The sequence below is a fragment of the Gnatocerus cornutus genome, unplaced genomic scaffold (assembly GCF_029298725.1).
Source record: "Gnatocerus cornutus isolate USDA-ARS CGAHR unplaced genomic scaffold, icGnaCorn1.1 ctg00000023.1, whole genome shotgun sequence".
Classification (NCBI taxonomy): Eukaryota; Metazoa; Arthropoda; class Insecta; order Coleoptera; family Tenebrionidae; genus Gnatocerus; species Gnatocerus cornutus.
In genome coordinates, this window is record NW_028275375.1 from 3,645,287 (window position 1) to 3,666,228 (window position 20,942).

Sequence of the window (20,942 nt, forward strand, 5' to 3'; positions counted from 1 at the left end):
AGACGATTCACTGTAAAACAACATGCATAATCATAAAAATGAATTGGTTAGGTCGTTTTTGACAAATCAGTTTTGACAGGTCTGTGCGGATATATTCATATCACACTAGTGACTTTTACTCTCGAAAATGGATGTACCAAAACACGAACCATCTAAATATGTGGCATACGTCACTTTTTTATGAGGTTGTAGAAAAATGACATTTAGAATAGATAAGAATTGAACTATTGTCGAAACTTATGGTTTCTTCCTGATGATGAAAAGTCGTAGGAAAAATCGTGTACATAATTCGTCGGAAAGTGTCTTTCTTGCACTCGTGTAATATCTGGCTGGCGCCTCGTGCATCTACTTTTACACTCGTGCGAAATTGGTCACTTTCCGTACTTGTTATGTAAATATCTATCGTGTGATTCATTAAATTTCCATTCTGGGTAGGCCGTGTATTTTGGACGTGCGTTGACTTCTTGTTCGATAACTAGCAAATCTCGCAAATATTAAGTCGAAACTACTGTAATGTTGTTAGTTACGACATGAATTTTTTTCTCAAAGCCAACTGCGAATGGAAATTTAATGAATCACACAATATATCGCAACTCAGAGAACTGTTTGATTTAAAATAAAAACACGTGTACTTCAAAATGTTCTTGTTACTTCTAGAGCTCACCCTCATTGGGGCGGAGACGACAACTTTTCACAAAATTGATTAGACACCAAAAGTGTCAAAATATCTATATTAAGTTTCGGCATGAAAAGCCCTTGCAAAATGAACCTAAGAACCAACGGCGCCAGAGCCCCCGGAATTGGAACTCCGGGCAACAAAATCTCTACAATTTCCGCAAATATTGGAAACGGCAGTGGTGGTTCTGACGGAGGAGCAATTACTGAAGGAACTTCCCCGGCGGGTTCTTCTTTACTCTCTTCTTTCTCTGCAGGTTCAGGAGCTTCGTCCGGTTGAGGCTCTTCCTGCTCCGGTGGTTTAGCCTCATCGTCATCTACAGGTTGTTCTTCAGCATCAGTATCATCCGGTGGTGTATCTTGTCCTAAAATTCCGTAAGAGAAGTTTGGTAAAAATAAAGTAGGTAATACCGTGCGAAGAGTGTATTAAATTGACTGCAATCACTGCGAAGATAAGCAAACGCCACACCCGGATATGCATGCTTTTCGAGCTCATTGAGTTTTATAAATTTTCACTTTTGGTTTATTATAATTATTTTATAACGAACGTGAGTTTTTCTTGATCGTTTCAATTTGTTCTGCTTGCTGTATAAACGTTACGGTTATTTTCTTAAAGTTTAAGTGTAACTAATTTTTAGCAGAAGGCTTTCGGATTTGCGTAAACAGCGGCGAAATGATTTCATCTTCCCGAAAGTTTTCCATTCTGGTTATCTTGAGCGTTATACTTCTAATACATTGTATTGAAGGTAACAAAATAGCATCTTTGTGAGCTTATTAAACTTTCTCTGGTTTGCGTTTACAATAGCTTTGTGAAGTTTCCGATAGATTTTATCAAAGAATTTGCGCAACGCAGATAAAGTTTATTGCAGATTTTTTGTTAAATGCTTATTTTTGTTACTGTTTTAGGGAAAAACAAAGATCACTCTTCGAAGACAGTGAAAGGTAAACGTTTTTTAACAATTTCAATGGTTTTTTATCATTTTTTTGCAGTCTCAAAAGAACAACTCCAAGAGGCGCAATTATATGGAATTGTAACTTCTTTAGGAAGGTTAATTTTTAAAATATTGTTAAGTTATCTACAAGAATTTTTATTCTTTATTCCCGGTATTAATTTGTTGTATCTACCAGTAGTTAATGCAATTTCAGAATTATTCTTTGGGAAATAATCGTGAGCTGAAATTAGAATGTATCTTCATAAATAGAAGATAGAAAATATAAATTTCCTACTTGTAATTTCGATGTTTATAAAATAAAAAGTATGACAACATCCAGTGTGCTGTGCAATTTACAGTGTCAAACATTGAGGTTATAAGTAGATATTTTAATTAGAGCTTATGCGCAAATTTAAGTCAGTAGAAAGTTAGAAAAATCAATTTCAGTTGTTTTAAAAACATGCAAAGAATGTGTTGACAACTGTCAACACTGTCAAATTTTGACAGTTGACGCTTCTTGCGTTAGTAGAATTCATGTTCGTTAAAAGAAGGCACATTTTCGGTGGTTTTCAACGCCAACTACAATGTTATATTCTTTTATGAAAAGCTGGTTTGTATATCATAAATTTTCGAGTTTTTTGAGTCATAATGGTAAAGTAGGTTCTTAAATTCTTACATTTTAGTAGAGGTCCGTAACCTACTTACGTCATAACGATAACAAAATGTGAAACGCCTGTACTAAAAACTTGTAAAGGAATTACACATTTTTTTTGTTCATTGAAGTTGAAGAATTTGCTTCTATAAAACTGAACATTCAAGTTCAAGTCATAACAATTTGTTTTTACTTTGTTTGTTATTATTTATCGTTTTTAATGTTTAGAAAAAAAAATATAAGAAAAGGGCCGGATTTAAGGAAAATGAAGCCCAGATTAGACACACACTCTCCATTATTGCGGAATAAAAAAAATTCTTAATACTTATGTACATATTTGTAATTCTGTAAATATTTGGGAAATTCTTTGTTTTTACATTTAAACAGATAAACTCGCAGCTTTATGCTTTATAAAAAAGGAGAAAAATAATTTAGAAATAACAATTTGAGAGGCTTTGTTACTTCTCGAGCAAATATAAAAATCCGTATTTTGCTTAATTCTGTGGATATTTTGAAAAATTGCCTTTTTGGAGTTTAAAAAAAAATTCATCAGAAAATGGCCACACTTAATAAAATTGAAGTGTTTTAGTGCACATTAGAGACTTTATTTAGAAGGTAAGACACATGCAGTCCCATTTTTGCAGTATTTATAAAAATAGTAGAATTCGTAATTCTGTAAATATTTGGAAAATTTCTTATGCCTGTGTTTTAACCAATAAAATCCACAAAAAAATTAACACGATTCTTGAATTTCGTGCATTATAAAAAAATAGAAAAATAATTTTGAAATAACAATGTGGACGCCTCCACCAACCACACAACTTCGCTTCTCTTAAAATTCGTGCTTTATAAAAAATAAAAAAATAATTTGAAATTAACAATTTGGGAGCATCCATCATTTCTGCAACAATTTCAAAAATTCGTATGTTCCTCAATTCTGTTAAAATAAATTTGAAACTTTGTCATTTCGGTTCTTAGAGAGAAGAAATCGACAAAGAAATTATTGCATATAATAAAGTTAAAGTTTTAGCGCCCATTGGGCAATTTACTTTGAACTCAACCCATTCACTATTTGACAGGATTTAAAAAATTCTCAGTTTTCTTAATTCTATGGATATTTGAATAGTTCCTGGTTATTTCTAAATTGACAAGTAACAATCGCACATTTCATAAATAGAAAAAACATAATTTTGAAATAACAACGTGGGCACCTCCACCAAACTTGTGGCCACTTTGAAAAATCGTATTTTGCCTAGTTCTGTAGATATTTTGAAAAACTGCCTTTTCAGTGTTTAGAGAGACAGAATACACAAGAAAATAGGCGCTTCTCTGAAAATTCGTGCTAAAAAAAAATAATTTAGAAATTACAATTTAGGCGCCTCCACCATTTCTGCACTAATTTCAAAAATTCGTATTTTCTTCAATTCTGTTAAAATAAATTTAAAAATTTGTCATTTCGGTTCTTGGAGATAAAAAATTCACAAGAAAATTATTGCATATAAAAAAGTTGAAGTTTTAGTGCCCATTGGGCGTTTTATTTAGAAGTTAACACCTTCACAATTTGACAGGATTGTTAAAATTCTCAGTTTTTTTTAATTCTGTGGATGTTTAAAAAGTTTTTGGTTATTTCCAAAATGACAGGAAATGACCGAACATTTAGTAAAGAAAATAGAAAAAACAATTTTGAAATAACAACGTGGGCGACGCCACCAAATTTGTGGCAACTTTGAAAAATCGTATTTTCCTAGTTCTGTAGATATTTTGAAAAACTGTCTTCTTAGTGTTTAGAGAGACGGAATACACCAGAAAATGGGCCCCATCTAGTAAAATTTCAGCTTTTTAGTCCACATTAGATTTGTCTAGAAGCTAACATACTCCATTTTTGCAGAATTGAAAAAATCCTTAATTCTGTAGATATTTCCTTGATTCTGTATCTTTTGGTATTCAGTTTTTACTTGATTCTGTATCTTTTGGTATTCAGTTTTTATAAAAATTGGAAAAAAAATTGTCAATATCGATTTTGGCGATTCCAATTTTAAAAATCCCCATTTTGCTTAGTTCTGTACAGATATTTTAAAAAATCGTAATTTCGGAATTTAAAGAGGAAAAATATTCAAAAAAATTGTCGCATTATAGAAATGATGTGTCAATTATTTGACATTAAAACGTCAATTTCAACTATATAAATAATTCCATTGATCACTCTGTACTTTTCCAGCTATAAGATGCTTAAATATAATTTGATTTGTCAGCTAACTCCGAAGAAATATGTTCTTCTTAAATAGAAACGTCACACAATTATTATAATCAGTAAAATTAGCTTTGTTTTATTCAGTCACGCATTCAAACACTGTTAGAGCACGTAAAGATTATTTGCATACCACACCGATAGGTGTTAAACCGATTTATCAACACCAGGCGTGAACAAGAAATTCTCATTTTTGACACCATGCTTAGGAAATTCTCCACACTGTTAATAATTCTGTTTGTTTCCAAAAGGACCAACTCTTGTAAGTGTTGCTATTTTCACTTCTATTTATTATTTATTATTATTGAATTTATAGTGTGCATTCCATGTCCCGAAGAAGGTCTAACTTTCTCTTCGTATGTCAATTGCGACTGCCCCTTAACAAAATTCTACGACAACGCCACAAAAAAATGTGTGGATTTCTACGAATGTCCCCCTTATCCAGGCCTTAATCTCCCATTAGTTAATCCCTTCCAAGATTTGAGCAATTTTTCCTCCCCTTCGTTTAACATGTTACCCCAGTCTCTCCCCAATAATCAAAATATCGATCTCCCCAAAGAAGTAACTCTTTTAATGAAAGCCTTCAACAAGCGTTCCCGCGACTTCCACACAACTTTGCCTCGTCTTCTAAAACCAGTTTTTGGTCCTGTAATGTTTGCAAATCAAGATTTGCTGAAATCCTGCGAGGGAAACGCCGGCTGCATGATCCGAGGTGTATTTAAAAAGAAAAGTAATTACGATTTGATTTTCCCGAAACTCGATACAGTGCTAGACGGATTACTTAAAATGTTTCGCGAAGTTTTAGATGATTTGAAGGAAATGGGGAAAGAAGAGTGCGCTCAAGAGGAGGATTGTCCTTTTCTTGAGAACATTTTGAAGTTGAATGATTTACTGCCACGGAATGCGGAGGAGATTAGAGATGTGTTGCAGATTGCTAAGCAGCTCGGCAAGTACTTCTTCGACGACGAGGACGCGAAGGAGTAGTCGAGCTTATTGGTGTTAACTCAATAAAGAGTGCATAAAACTGGACTTTTCTTAGATGTAACTAAAGAGCGCATTTTATTTATGGTTGAAACTGCTTTAAAAAGATGCAAAAAATTTGAAGATAACTGATTTAAGATTTAAGGGAAATGGAGCCCAGATTAGACAGACGCTCATAGAAAAAACAGTTTGAGAGACTTTGCTAATTCTGGAGCAAATATAAAAATTCGTACTTTGCTTAATTCTGCAAATATTTTGAAAAATCGCATGTTTGGAGTTGAATTTCAAAAAATCTTATAATTCGTAAGTTTCTTATGCCTGCGCTTAAACCAATGAAAACCACAAAAAATGAGCACATTTCTTAAAATTCGTGCTTTATAAAAAATTGCAAAATAATTTAAAAATAAAAATTTGAGATACTTCGCTATTTAAAAGTCTTTTAGAATTCGTAATTCTGTGAATATTTGAAAAATTCTTTCTGTCTGTGTTTAACCCCACAAAATCTACAAAAAAATGGGCACATCTCTCAGAATTCGCGCTTTTTAAAGAATTAGAAAAATAATAATTCAGAAATAACAATTTATTTATGGCTGAGGCTGTTTTAAAAGCATGTAAAGAATCTGATGACAACTGTTACCACTGTCAAATTTTGACAGTTGAAGTTTCTTGCATCAGTACGTACAATTAAAAATCATTAAGAGGCTGCACATCTTCACTGGTTTTCAACGCCAACTACGATGTTATATTTTTTTATGGAAAGCTGGTATGCAAATTTTCAATTTTCGAGGTTTTAGAGACATAATGGTAAAGTAAGTACTCAAATTCTTACATTTTACCAGAGCTCCTTTGCCTAATGACGTCATTACCGACAACAAAATTTGAAAAGCGCTTGTTGTAAAAACTTGTAAAAGAATTATTTTTTTTTGTTTATTGAAGAATTTACAAAAAATTGAATATTTAAGTTCAAGTCATAACATTTTTTTTTACTTTATTTGGTATTATATCTATCGTTTTTAATGCTTAGAGAAAAAAAATACAAAAAAGAGCCGGATTTAAGGCAAATGAAGCCCAGATTAGACATCCTCCATTCTTGCGGGATAAAAAAAATCTTAATACTTACATATTTGGAATTCCGTACATATTTTAGAAATTCTTGGTTTCTACATTTAAACAAATGAAATCGACACAAATGAAGGAAATGGCCGCTTTTCTTAAAATCTATCCTTTATAAAAAAGAAGAAAAATAATTTAGAAATAACAAATTCAGAGACTTTACTACTTCTGAAGCAAATATAAAAATCCGTATTTTGCTTGATTTTGTGGATATTAGTTTATAAAGAAAAAATACACTTAAAAACAGACGCACTTAATAAAATTGAAGTGTTTTAACTTGTAAAGAAATTTAAATTTTTTTTGTTCATTGAAGAATTTACTTCAATACAATTGAAGATTCAAGTTCAAGTCATTTTGTTTTTACTTTCATTGATAATTATTTTCTTTGTTTATTGTTATTTATCGTTTTTAATGTTTAGAGAAAAAAACTAAAAGAAATAAGCCGGATTTAAGGGAAATAGAGCCCAGATTAGACAAACACTTTCCAATCTAACATATTCGTACTTCTGTAAATAATTCGGAAATTCTTTGTTTCTACAGGGTGATTTTTTTAAAACGGCAGGCGTTGTAGAATTTTTATTTATGAACCGATTTCAAAAATTTAAAAAACAAATTAAATGGTTTTTAATTTACTATAAACTGGTGATTTTAAAATTTTTCTAAATGTTTTAGTATCTTTTGGGCGATACTCAACTTTCTTATTTTAAATTGACACCCATATTTTTTTTTTCATAATTTAGAAGATATTAATTTTCTTGATTCAGAAATGTGTAATATGTTCTACTTTTACAAAAAATATTAAAAAAAAAATCAAAATGAAAAAATTTAGGCAATGAAAGTTAATAAAATCTAGGTGCATGGTGTCAATTGTGCAATGAAAAAAACGGGATGGCGTTTCAACAGCATTTTAATTAAATTAGGTAGTTGTTTTTTCTGATTTCTAATTATTATTGTCTTTTGTTATTAATAATTTCAAAAAAAAAATGCCGATCCTTTCTATTATTTGCTGCTTTTTGACATTACAATAACGGCATTCTTTTATTTGACACCATGCAATAGATTTTATTAACTTTTATTGCTTATTTTTTTTCAATTTTGATATATTTTTTTTAAATATTTTTGGTAGAAGTAGAACATATTGCACATTTCTGAATCAAGAAAATTAATATCTTCCAAATTATGAAAAAAAAAATATGGGTTCCAATTTAAAATAAGAAAGTTGAGTATCGCACAAAAGATACTAAGACATTTAGAAAATTTTTAAAATCATCAGTTTATAGTAAATTAAAAACCATTTAATTTGCTTTTTAAATTTTTGAAATCGATTCATAAATAAAAATTCTACAACGCCTGCCGTTTTAAAAAAATCACCCTGTATATTTAAACAAATGAAACGGACAAGAAAATGTCCGCTTTTCTTAAAATCCATGCTTTATAAAAAAGAAAAATAATTTAGAAATAACAATTTGAAAAACTGAATTGCTAATTCGAGAGCAAGTAAAAAAATCCGTATTTTGTTTGGTTCTGAGGATATTTTAAAAAATCGCCTTTTTGGTGTTTAAAAAGAAAAAATTCACTAGTAAATAGACGTATAATTTGTGTTTTAGTGCACTTTAACACTTTATTCAAAAGTCCCCTTTTTGTAGTATTTAAAAATCAAAAAATTCGTAATTCTGTAAATATTTGAAAAATTCCATATAATATGTGTTCAAAACCACTGAAATCCACAAGAAAATAGGCAAATCTCTTAAAATATAAAGAAATAGAAAAATAATTTGGAACTATCAGATTAGCAGCCTCCAGCATGTTGGCAGCAATTTCAAATTCAAAACAAATTTAAAAATTCATGATTTTGGTTCTTAAAGAGAAGGAATTTACAAAAAAAATATTGCATATAAAACTAAAGTTTTTTCTTGAGAACATTTTAAAGATGTGTTGCAGATTGCTAAGCAGTTCTTCTCACGACGAGAACGGTGTTAACTCAATAAAGAGTACATAAAACTGGTCTTTTCTTAGATGTAACTAAAGAGCGCGCTTTATTTATAGTAAGACTAAGTAGATTCATCGCCGACTTCATCTTATACCAAGCCTGTTCAATTTTGATTTCTCCCCTTTGCAAAAAGTTCCCTCAAGGTCATCGCCGTACATACGCCAGCGACCCCAACGACGAAAAAACGTATCAAATTCTGGTGATAATTCTTTCATTTTGGTGACATTTCCGTCACTTTGAAAGTTGAAGTGATGATAGGTTAGGTATGTCGGTTAAATTCATCAAAAATTACGGCATCTGGAATGCAAGGAAAGCGATTTCTCCGAACTTCCATAAAGAAAACAGATCATTCTCTTCGCGGAAACGGCTAGTAATCAGAAATATATAATTAAAAATCAAAAAATGCCAGAACTGTGTTTCAAGAAATTGTCGAGAGTGGCGCTAGTGTACGCACGCCTCACGTACTCATGGCCTACTTCGCGGGAACAGATCTCGGAAGCTATTGAACAGGCTTGGTATAAGATGGAGTCGGCGATGGTAGATTCTAAACATCGAACATGCAATCCTACTCACTTTAGAAACATGCAAACCCCTGTAGACTCCATAGCCCTGCTGATCCCCTTCCACGACGCCAACATGTTGTATTTCTGCTTGGCAGTGAGAGGCAATCTAGGATCAACAGTCGCAGGTGGAGCAATCTCATCCGGTTTCCGGTTATTCCCCGATCCACCACTGGACGCCAATTTTCCCAGCTCGCACCCCATCGTTGTACAGCCAGCCTTCTGAGCACACACGACGTTATAACGAAACACTACGTTTATCAGTTTTCATCACAACACTGATGGTATTAACACAATGATGTTAACTTTCTATTTACACTATGTACTGCCTATTACAACTCCTTTTATAAATTACTTATTGTTTGTTTAATAAGGCAACGAGCTGAAATTATACGAATGACGTAGCACGAAACTCCAAAAGATACAATATACAGAGTGGCTCGTTTTCAATGGAAAAGATGACGTCTCAAACGTAGCCGCATCGATTTCCTCCCTCGAAAAAACAAAAGGAGAATATTCTCATCCAAATGAAGACACTCCTATTTCTCCTTCAGCGATTGCAAAAATGCGTAAACAGGTCTGAGATCGATTGAGCGTCTCGGCGTAATTTCCTTCCTCTGAAAGGTGACTCCTACAAGTACTTGCAGGAATGAAAGTAATGTTCTCTCAGAGGTAAACTAATTTCTTCGATTAATTACACTAGTTAACAAATTTTCGACGAAATTTGAACTGGAGGAAAGTGGAAGGTACAATTGCCTTCTGATTCTGAATACGAAGTCGTTTTGCTCCATCAGGTTAGATATTTGTGGAATAAGTTTTGGTTAACAACTTGCAGAATCTTGAAACTTTAAAATACATCGTTGAAAAGGTAATTAATTAATTAAGCTTTGAGAGAACTATACAGAAGTCGCCGGAGGAGGTAGTTTTTGCATACTTTTTTTGCATAGAACTCTTGAGTAGGTAGTTTGTTTTTTTATTATATTACTTCATAATAAAGGTTGAGATCTCTGCATTCTATTGCGGTGTTAAACACATTATTGTCTCTTTTAATTTAAAAGTTACAGGACAAAGAACATCACGTTTTGTTTATTTTTAAAAATTTTGCGTTTCTAAATATGATTTCATAGGTCAGAATGGAAGATCATAGATCAAAATATGCAGCAACTGTTAAAAAAGTGTTGATCAAACTGTTTATAATTTAAATAATTTTGAAGGCATTTTCGTATCAGTTTTGATCATTTTTTCGCCTCAGGTAAAATTTACGTCAACCAGATTTCCCGAAAAAAAGCTCTAGTAAAGATGTACATAAAAAAATAATTTCAGTGACATCTACCTCCTCATTTTGTACTAACTTTCCCAACAGATCGGCGAGTATTTATAGTTTTCCATTGTGTTTCTCAGAAAATTTCAATTTCCACCCTTTAATATTATTTTTGGTTCATAAGCAAACTGAGAACTCTTCAGCATTAAAAAGTTTTCTGGCATGTGTTAGCATTAATAGTATATTGTATAACAAGTGTTGAAAATGGAAGATTTCACACGGGTTTTGCAGAATTGAGCCACGAGCCGTAGGCGAGTGGCTTAAGCAAACGAGTGTGAAATCGAATTTTCAACACGTGTTGTACACGATATTTTTCCGACGACCACAAAAATCGCAGAGTTAATATTTTATTTTTTGAAAGTTAGATACCGATAATGCCCGATCTGCGTCAACCTGTGTGCAATATAAAAACACACAGTTGTCGGCCAATCAGAGATCTCAAATTTTTCATTGCACACGGGTATGCGCTTCGTTCATCTTTAATTTTAATTTTAAATTTTCACTACGAGAAAACTGTATGAAATGTGACATATTTTATAGTGGTGGTCGGAAAAATCATTTTTAAACTTAATATTTGTTTAGAAGTTGCGATTTTGTAGGTACTTTTTTATAAAATTGCTAAAAAATTAAAAAAAAATATAATTTTTTGAAAAACCTCTGAATGGTTTTTGCCCTGTAACTTCTAAACGAGAAGAAATAGCAATGCATTTGTCAGAGCGTCAGAAAGGCAAAATTTCAGTCTTTTCAAGAATGCATAATAATGACAAATCGGTATAATAATTATAGAGTTATATGAAAAAGTGCAAATAAAAATTACAAAAAAAAAATTTTTTTTGGGACTTCAGCTCAGTTTTTCAAAAATATCAATAGAATGACTAACTCTAGCAATGAGTTTATGGGTCGTCCGAAAGGTCATTCAATTGGCATTCTAAAACACACTTTCGCAATTCCATAAGTTTGCCAGTAAGAAAAGAAGAAGAAAGAAAAACTAATTTTTTTTTAAGAATATCTCTGAATCCGAATCTGAGATGACCTTTCCAGTTTTCCAGTAGATTTTTTTCCAAAATTTATTGACTAGTGCAACTCTTCTTAAATCATTTAAAAAGTGCTATAAAAAATGCATGCACGAGTAACGTGGTAAAGTTGTTAAATTAAAATCGAAAATAGTAATACATTTTTTGCACGATAGAACAATTTTGCTTAGTTACCGCGCCTGCTGTTGGAACAGTAAGTTGAGTTTACTGGTTACCAAGATAAACAAAACGGTAAGTACAAAATTTACTTACCGTTCTAGAACGGTAAGTAAAAATTTAAAAATAGTCATTAAAAATGAAGGATTTATATCCATTCTCAGACCGAAATTTTGACTTTTCAGGAATTTTTGAAGCACAATTATTGTCAATTATTTGTAACATTTTTAGTTTTATAAAAATAATCGAAATTTGTCTATCGTGCAAAAAATATTATAAGCATCACAAACGTTAAGGACTATACCGATCTCAGACAATAATTGGAGTCGTCGCTGCGCTCCTCCTCCAAACAATTGTCTTCGATCGGTAAAGTGTCCGTTCTTAATACTTCTAAATAAATTATTATTTTTGTAACTCTATGAATTCTGCTTTATGCATTTGAACAAACAAAATTTACACGAAAATGGCTATTTTTCTTAGAATCCATGCTTTATAAAGAAGAAAAAAAAATTAGAAATAACAATTTGAGAGACTGCTATTTAAAAATATTAGAATTCGTAATTCTGTGAATGTTTAAAAAATTTCTTATGTCTGTGTTTAAACCGATGAAATCCACAATAAAATAGGCACATCTCTTAAAATTCGCGCGTTATAAAGAAATAGAAAAATAATTTGAAAATATCAATTTGGGAGCCTCCACCATTTTTGCACTAATTTCAAAAATTCGTATTTTCCTCAATTCTGTTAAAATAAATTTAAAAATTTGTCATTTCTAAATTGAGAAGAAATGACTGCACATTTCGTAAAGAAAATAGAAGAAACATCATTTTGAAAAAACAACGAGGGCGCCTTCACCAAATTTTCGTAACTTTGAAAAATCGTATTTTTCGTAGTTCTGTGGATATTTTTAAAAACTGTCTTTTTAGTGTTTAGAGAGACGGAATATATGTATACAAGAGAAGGGGCCCATTTAACGAAATTTCAGCTATTTAGACCACATTAGACTTGCTTAGAAGCCAAAATTGCAGAATTATATTTGCAGAATTTAAAAAAAAACCTTAATTCTGTGACTATTTCTTTGTTTCTTTTTTCTCAAACAAAAGCCTCATCTAATATTCAATCTTTATTAATTTTGCCAATTCCACCATCTGCAAACCAACTTTTGAAATCCGAATTTTGCTTACTTCTGAGATATTTGAAAAATCGTATTTTTGGTATTTAAAGAAAATAAATAAACAAAAAATACTCCCATATAATAAAATGGTGTCTCGTTCTCAAATATCTGTCAATTATTTAACATTATAACGTCAAGTTCGACTAGATAAATAATAAAATTGATCACTCTGTAGTTTTCCAGCAGCTACAAGATGTTTAAATCATGAGAAACATCACACAACTATTGTAATTAGCAAGAAATTGACTCAAATTTGTATTGACTAGTCAATAGACGACTAGTCTTCAGCATTCATTCAAAAAGTGCAATGAAAAATGCATGCACGACTGACGTGGCGGAGTCGTTAAATTAAAATCGAAGAGAAGATTGTATAGAAAATATTGTGAATAAACTGTACTGAGTTGAAGGGAAAATAAGCAGCGATTTATCACCGGAGAATGACACTAATCTAGTGAGAATAATAGCCAATCGATGCCGGTATTTAGTAAGCAAATCTATAGAGACGCATGCTTAGACGTTCGCAATCCGTAATATCCTTCGCATCAAGCGGAGAAATGTTTGTTAATAATTAAGCGGTTTATCGATTAGTGTGTAGTATTCTATGAAGTTTTAATTCTGTAATTTCTCCCGGATGCCAATCGCAACAGTTTTAATTTTCCCAACGAAAAAACGACAAGTTGAGAAGAATGCGAAACAAAAACAATAATTAAAGACACGGCGCAATAAATGCGAATTAATTTTCAATGATTTATGGTCACTTCGATTGTATGGCACTCACTCTGTACGCCTGAGAACACTCTACTATTGACACAATGGTAAATTGGTGGAAAATCGAAGAAAATTGACGTCATACGCGCATTTCTGTTTGTCTGAATTGCATGTATGTAATTATAATGGTGGTAAATGTGCGTAAACTGTCTTCAATCAATGATGTTACTGTGACGCATAAACTACGTACTGTCGGGAATTTAATTAGATTCGTATAAATATAAGCGACACGGTGAATGTTAATTAGAAGATAAGGCTCTTCCTTGGAGGTGACTTTATATTAACTTTGCGTTAAAGTTTAGATACAGTTAGTTAGATCCTAGGGGGTTATTTGGAATAAAAGTATTAGAGAAATTAAAAGAATTTTAGCCGGCTCAAAATAGAGAGTTTTAATTAGAAATGATTAATGCTAGTTTCTTGACAGTAGTGACCGTTCGCAAATGCTGGGCTGAAGTAAATTAAGTTTAATGGATCTCTTACCTTATATTGAAGCTTGATACATTATAATTTAGGAATATAAGGGTATATTTCGACCAAAAAATGCTTTAAAAATTTGTATCCAAGAATTGTGTTCTGTGTTACTAAAAAACCTTAATTTTCTAAGAAGAATTCCAGCAAATTTATGGATTAAAGGAGCTATTAAAAACTCATAGAACCCCAGAGAATAATAAAGAAAGTTAGAGAATACTCAATAATCTAGACATCTAGAGAAGCTTCAAACATATTTTTTTTATAAAAATTCAATTCAAGCAATAAACCCGTTTAAGAGTCTTGGAAAACCTCAAAAAAACTTTGAGAAATTAGAGGGATTTTAAAAAATCAAAAATTAGGAATTTTGGCTAATAACAGCCTTCGGTTCATTCAAAAAATTTCTAAATTGAATCATTTCTGCTCTATAATTTTTAAATTTGGCTCAATTAGTAACTAAATCTAAATCAGTCCCCTCCTAAAATTTGATTCCTGCGAAATGAAAATTTCCAAAGTTACAAACTAAATAATTTTTTTTGGTCAATTTCGGTTCATTTTCAGAGGATACAAATCCAAAATGTATCTTGTTTGACTTATAATTTTGAAATTTAACTGCTGTGATGTTAAAATTGCCCGAGTCACAACCCCTAAAATTTTGTTTAAAAATTTTTCTATTCATCTTCAAATATTTTTTTTTATATTGCCTCTTCTGGTCTATGTATAATTTTGCAGTTTAGCATAATTAATAAGCAGAGTAATAATAGTAAAGATGTCAAATTTAGTTGCTTTAGCATCGAAATTACCTGAGTTACGACCCTTAATAAAAATTGTTTCCAGTTTTTGGTTTCTACATAAATTTCTACATAAAATCGCTTCGGTCCGATAGTTTTGAAATTTAGTTCAATTTATTAGATCAACCTAAATAACTATGCTCCTCAAATTTGATTATTATGGCGTGAAAATTACGAGAATTCCAAGCTATACCAATTTTTCTTGGAAAATTTTGGTTCATCTTCAGAATAAAAAAATTCAAAATGTATCTTGTTTGACTTTTCCAATTTGACACAGTTAATAAGCAACACTTGATTACCAACCTTCCAAAATTTTACTGCTGCGACTTTAAAATTACCAGTTACAACCCCTAAATTGTTTCCAAAAGTTATGGATATAATTTTTTTAAATATTGTTTTTTTTGGCCTATGTATAATTTTCAAATTTAGTACGCTTAATTAATAAGCAGGTCAATATTAGTAAACCTACCAAATTTAGTTTCGTTGGCACCAAAATTCACAGAGTTAAAACTCTTATTAAATTTTTTTGTAATTTTATTTCACTCAAATGTAAAAATTTCTAAATTAAATTGCTTATGCTCTATAATTTTCAAATTCGGCGCAATAAGTCAATAGGTCTGAGTTGATAACCTCACCAAATTTGACTGCTCTGGCAGAGTTTCAAAGTCTTTATTTCTTTTTGGAAATTTTGGGTTTATCTTCAGAATAAAAAATTCCAAAATTTGACCTCTTTAATCTTCAATTTTGAAATTTGGCGCATTCAATAACCAACTTCATGTTACCAACCTCTTAAAATTTTATTGTTCTGGCGTTAAAATTACCAAAGTTTCAGAGTTGGGAAATTTTCGGTTCAACAAAAAATTTCAAAATTTGTCTTGTTTAATAAGCAACTCCAAGTTACCAACCTGCTAAGTTATTAAGTCTAATTTGTTATTTTTCTTTTTTTTAATTTTGAGTGCCTTTTCAGAATAAAAAAAATCAAAAATTTATCTTGCTTGACCTATAAATTTGCAATTAAAGCCAGTCAATAAGTAACTCCAGACTACCAACTTCACCAAATTTGATTTCTGTGGTATTAAAATTAGCAGAGTTAATAAAAATTGTTTTCCATTTTCGATTTACTCAAAAAAAAAAATTCTAAATTGAGTCACTTTTGCTCTATAATTTTGAAATTTGGCTCAGTTAGTGAATAAATCAAAATTATTAACCTCTACAAATTTGATTGCTGTGGCGTAAAATTTACCAGAGTTACAAGCTCTAATATATTTTCTTAGAAAATTTCGGTTCAGCTATAGAATGAAAAATTCTAAAATGTATCCTGTTTAACAAACAATTTTGCAATTTTACACAGTTAATAACCAATTCCAGATTACCAACCTTCCAAAATTTGATGCGGTGATGTCAAAATTATCAGAGCTGCAGCCCTTAATTTTTTTTTTATTTAAAAAAATCAAACATTTCAAAAAATCCTGAAAACTAAAAAAATACTTAAATCCTGTGATGGTAAAAATTTCTCTTCGAGATTATTCAGATTTTATTGATTAAAAATAGTAAGATTTCCGAATCTTCCCGCATTTTTTCGATAGTTTTATAATTTTTTTCTTTCTCTTTTTCATTTTTTGAATTCTTGAATGTAATTAACTCAAATGATGCTCAAAATCAAAGACGAGAACAGAAAGTATAAGAATAAGAACGAAAGTCTTAATTAGAAAACTGCGGCCTTTCCCGAAATGCCTAGACTCCTCATGAGACGCTAGATTACGCCCAGAATCGATGCAACCCGGAGCAATTCCGTGAGAGTTTTCTTTTCATTCCTTCTTTTTCAAAATTAAAGTTCAACGTAGGAAAAAGCGAAAGGGTTTTACCAGGAAACCTGAAAGTCTACATCTTGATTTATGGCTTCGATAAAAGCTTACGAAATGAGGATGGCGTGAACGATCACGCTCCGCCCGTTAGAAGACTTAATATTCGTTGTTTTACAGAGTGTCTAAATTAATTTCAATACACTGTATAAGAAATCTGGAATTTTTCAAGCGATCGATTCTAGACCGGCGGTATTTTCAGTTCCAATGTTTACATAGTAAGAGGGTCGAATTAGAATCGGGCAATCTGTATTTATAACAGAACATGTTGATTCAATGTAAACATTACCTACGCTCCAAGTACTCGTCGTGTTTGTGCTAACTTTCGATAAAAATAAATTTTCAGAAAAGCGCTGCAATTTGCAGGTAAATACGCGAAAGGAAGCTACAATTCTATGTTTGACCTTTCAATTTATGGACCCTCAAAAAGTCTGTTCATTAGAAATTCGACAAAAAGATAGAAAGAAGCGAAACGAGGAGCACAAAGAACCGCATCGAGCCACTACAACGACAACGCAATCTAATATTTCGAAAGGATACAAAGGATTAGGAAAAGATAAATCAATAAGCGTCACACAAGACTTCGGCCTTCCTTCTCGTTCTCTTATTTTTCCGGGAAGCTCCTGAAAAGCCGCCGAATTCCATTAAAGGGGCAAGTAATGTATGTATGGACAAATCGATCCATTGAAATAGACACAAACATTTTAATATTTGCGACGGTTTTCCTAGTTCCGGAAGAATTATTTGCATAGTGAGAGGTAGTCTTTTGCATTTTGATCGAAACGGATTCTTTGAAAACAGCAGGGAAATGTAAATTAAGGAACCTGAATCTTCTAGCTACCACGAAGGCGGAAAAAACTAAGCACAACCCGTTAATTGGGCATTCATTTAAACCTAATCAAAGTTAAATTTTTATCAAAGATATGTCGCGTTGAAAGTTCCCAGATCTAATTTAAACTTTTGTATTTTGACCTGACCTCAACTCTAATTACTAAGGCGAGTAGGGATGGAGGCCCTTTTAATAGCCTTGTTTGCAGCAAAAAGGTAACGTGTAATTAGGATTTCGACAGAACTAACTTATAGAATACATCGAAACTATATTTGTCGACACACTTAATTTTATTACTGCCGGTCTTTACGAGAACAATCGGTCTAATGAAGCTTTATTCGCTTCTGTTGATTAAAAAAGTCCCCAATGAACTGTATATCTATCGCCAATCGATTTTTTGTTCGTTAACTGATAATATTCGGATGATTCTAAGAGATATTTTCGACGAATTTTTCTCTTTACAGTAGCACCTCTTTAATGCGAACAAAACTTGATCGCAATTAAATCAGATTACCGAGGTTCTAATGTAATTTGGTTGTACAGGGTGATTCACAAAAAATTTATTCGGCATTTTTCTCAAAATACAAAAATGATAAAAACGTGAATTTAGAATTTGAAACACCCCATATATGTATACAGGGACCGGCAACACTTGTGTCCACCCCCAAAATTGTCTTTAATTTTAAAGATTAAATTTTGAAAATTTGCAAACGCTCAAAGTTGACAAAGCTCTAGAAGCTGACGCAAAAATTTGTTTTTATCACTGATAGTTTTGGCGTCGCGACGCCTTAAAAATGTAATTTTTAGTTAATTGTGAGGGTTTGTGATATCAACCCCTAATTTAATTTTTTTTCAATATACATGTGTTAAAAATATCTCAGTTGTCATTTTAGATTCAATGCAAATTGTCTTCAACATTTGAGAAAAAAATGCTGTTTTATCAAGTTAGTTTTCAATTTCATTACGTCAAAATTGGGAACTACGTTTACACCCACCTGTCAACATCTTGTGTCACAAATGACATCTATCCTTTGGCTCGCTTTAGATTGTAACAAAAGTCTTACTTGGTGAAATTGTCGCTTTGTCGATGTTAATTAACGATTTCTGGTGTTCATAAAGTGCAACATGCCCGTGTTAATCAAAATTAACCTCTATAAGAGTGAATGAAGAGACTTGTGAAATTTTGGTGTAAACGTAGTTTGCCGCTGCGCTGTCAGAATTTTGAAAACTAACTTGATAAAACAGTTTTTTTCGCAAATTTTAAACACAATTTGCTTTAGATTTAAAATAAAAACTCAGATATTTGTATCACAGTTATGTTGAAAAAAAATTGAGTTCGCGAATATTTCCGCAAAAACTCGAAAATCGCTAAAAATTATATTTCTTAGACGTCGCGACGCCAACCAAACCGTGATAAAAGAGCTTTGTCAACTTTAAGCGTGTGCAAATTTTCAAAATTGTAACTTTAAAATCAAAGACGATTTTGGGGGTGGACACAAGTGTTGCCGGACCCTGTATATTCTGGATTTTACATCCAAATTGTACCATTTCAAAAATATTTTCCTTTTTTTAAATTATTTACATGTGAGCAAAAAAGTGTAGTTCAAAACCGCCACTTTTATTGGTAAAATTATATACAGGGTGCGATTTGAGGACAGTTAATTTTCGGTTCCTATGAAGAAAAAGAACTTTTTTATTTCAAATAGAACAGTATATTTTTAATATATCATCGTGGACCACCCTGTACAAAGTTGATCCTCCATCCAGATGCTGCACTTTTCCAACTCCGTCGCCTTTAAAGTTCGATGCTTTATTGTCAACACCGGAAGAAATATTTTCGAAAATAAGTGATTGGAACACCTCAGTATTATCGATCTCGCCAATGCAAGTCACGCAAGGTTCTGGCAATCGACACGCATCAAGGGTTGTTCCAAAACAAAAGATTACCTTTTGGGGTGAAATTGCTGCTTTTCAACAAGTTATCGATACCATCGTAGGAAAAACCGGCTGATTATACTAACAACGAAAAGCTCTAGAGAAAATTTTAGAAAATTAAGATCTTGGGTGAAAATTGCTTTTCCTTAGGTACTATTTTCAGCAATTCGTAAAAGGAAATTCAAAAAGATTGTTTTGAGTGCGTTAATAAGAGCGTTTCAATATTAGGTACGTTAATAGTTTTGTTATCATAGCAACATAAAAAACGGTTGAAAACGAAATGTAAATTAGAAAAAATACCACCAAAAAACTCGTTTTTACTAAACGCTGCCAAAAATATCTGTTTTACGGACTCGTTTGAGTCCCCAAAATAAGTCTTTCTCGGACTCAATCCCAAATAAGGTTTCTGTTTTCGGTAGCTTTAACTAAAAAATTTTGTTTGTAACTACGCCTCGTCCGTAAACAGCAAGAATTAGTCCGCAAAAACTGTATTTTAGATACTTTTAGATAATAAGAATAAATAAACTTTCTTTAACTCGTATTTACAATGCCGTTTTAAGTTGTCGTTTTAGTGAAGCTAAAAAGTAACATTGCGACACTCGTGAGTAAAGTGGCGCTTTAGGTTTTGAGTTTGTAGAAAAAGTATAATATGTAACACGTTTATAGACTTCCCTAAACACTCGCTACTCTCGTGTCTAAATAAACTCGTGACTAAAAAGACATTTATTAAACTTGTTAGATAATATACTATAAAAGCACTCGTCCTTTCCAGCACTCGTGTTATCTAAAACTTTTTTAAGCCGCCGTCCTTTTTTAACGTTTTTGCAGACAGATAAATTAGGCCAAAAAATGACGTTTGGCGTCTTTCGTTTTTCAAATTTTTTGAGTGACAGGGACGGATTTTAAAAATTTTCATTTTTAAGACGAGTCAAAAATTTCCAACATTTTCTATTCAGACGTGTAATTTTGACAGTTTTAATGCTTAGACAATAAAATTTAGAGAAATTACTATTTTTGACTTGTTTATTCTGTTCCGAATTTCAAATTTTTTGAGTGACAGGAACGGATTTTAAAAATTTTCATTTTTAAGACGAGCCAATAATATTTTCCATTTGGACGTGTAATTTTGACAGTTTTAAGGCCTCTAAAAAAGAAATTAAATATTTTTTGTTGTCATCAACGGTAGTCTACTGAAGTCCTTCAAAAAAAGTTAGAATTTTTTAATTTCAACACAATTACTAGAGAAGCAACCTTGAAGAATAAAAGTCACCAAATCAAACTTATTTTTTTTGTTTTTTAAATTTTGTTGACCTAAAAAAATAGTGTGGATTTATGCATCTAAAAATATCTTCGTGTTGCTACGACTCGGCTCCGCCTTGTCTTCAGTCTTCCAAAAAACATTTTTTCGGCCTTTTCATCCAAATTACTATTGAGTATTGAAGTTTTTTGATAT

General features: G+C 31.7%; 1 protein-coding gene across 2 annotated transcripts in view; it reads right to left on the minus strand.

The window, feature by feature from the left end:
- LOC148166434 (neuroglobin-like) overlaps positions 1-20,942 on the minus strand; it is a 61,792-nt gene that overhangs the window by 39,622 nt on the left and 1,228 nt on the right. Inside the window, exon 2 of one of the 2 annotated variants that reach the window (XM_088049085.1) lies at positions 9,165-9,533. In XM_088049085.1, coding sequence (XP_087905211.1) covers positions 9,165-9,355 — 191 coding nt within the window. In that variant the 5' untranslated portion in view covers positions 9,356-9,533. Of the gene's footprint in view, positions 1-9,164; positions 11,264-20,942 lie in introns of those variants that run through there. The other variant, XM_088049086.1, reaches the window with a different exon arrangement.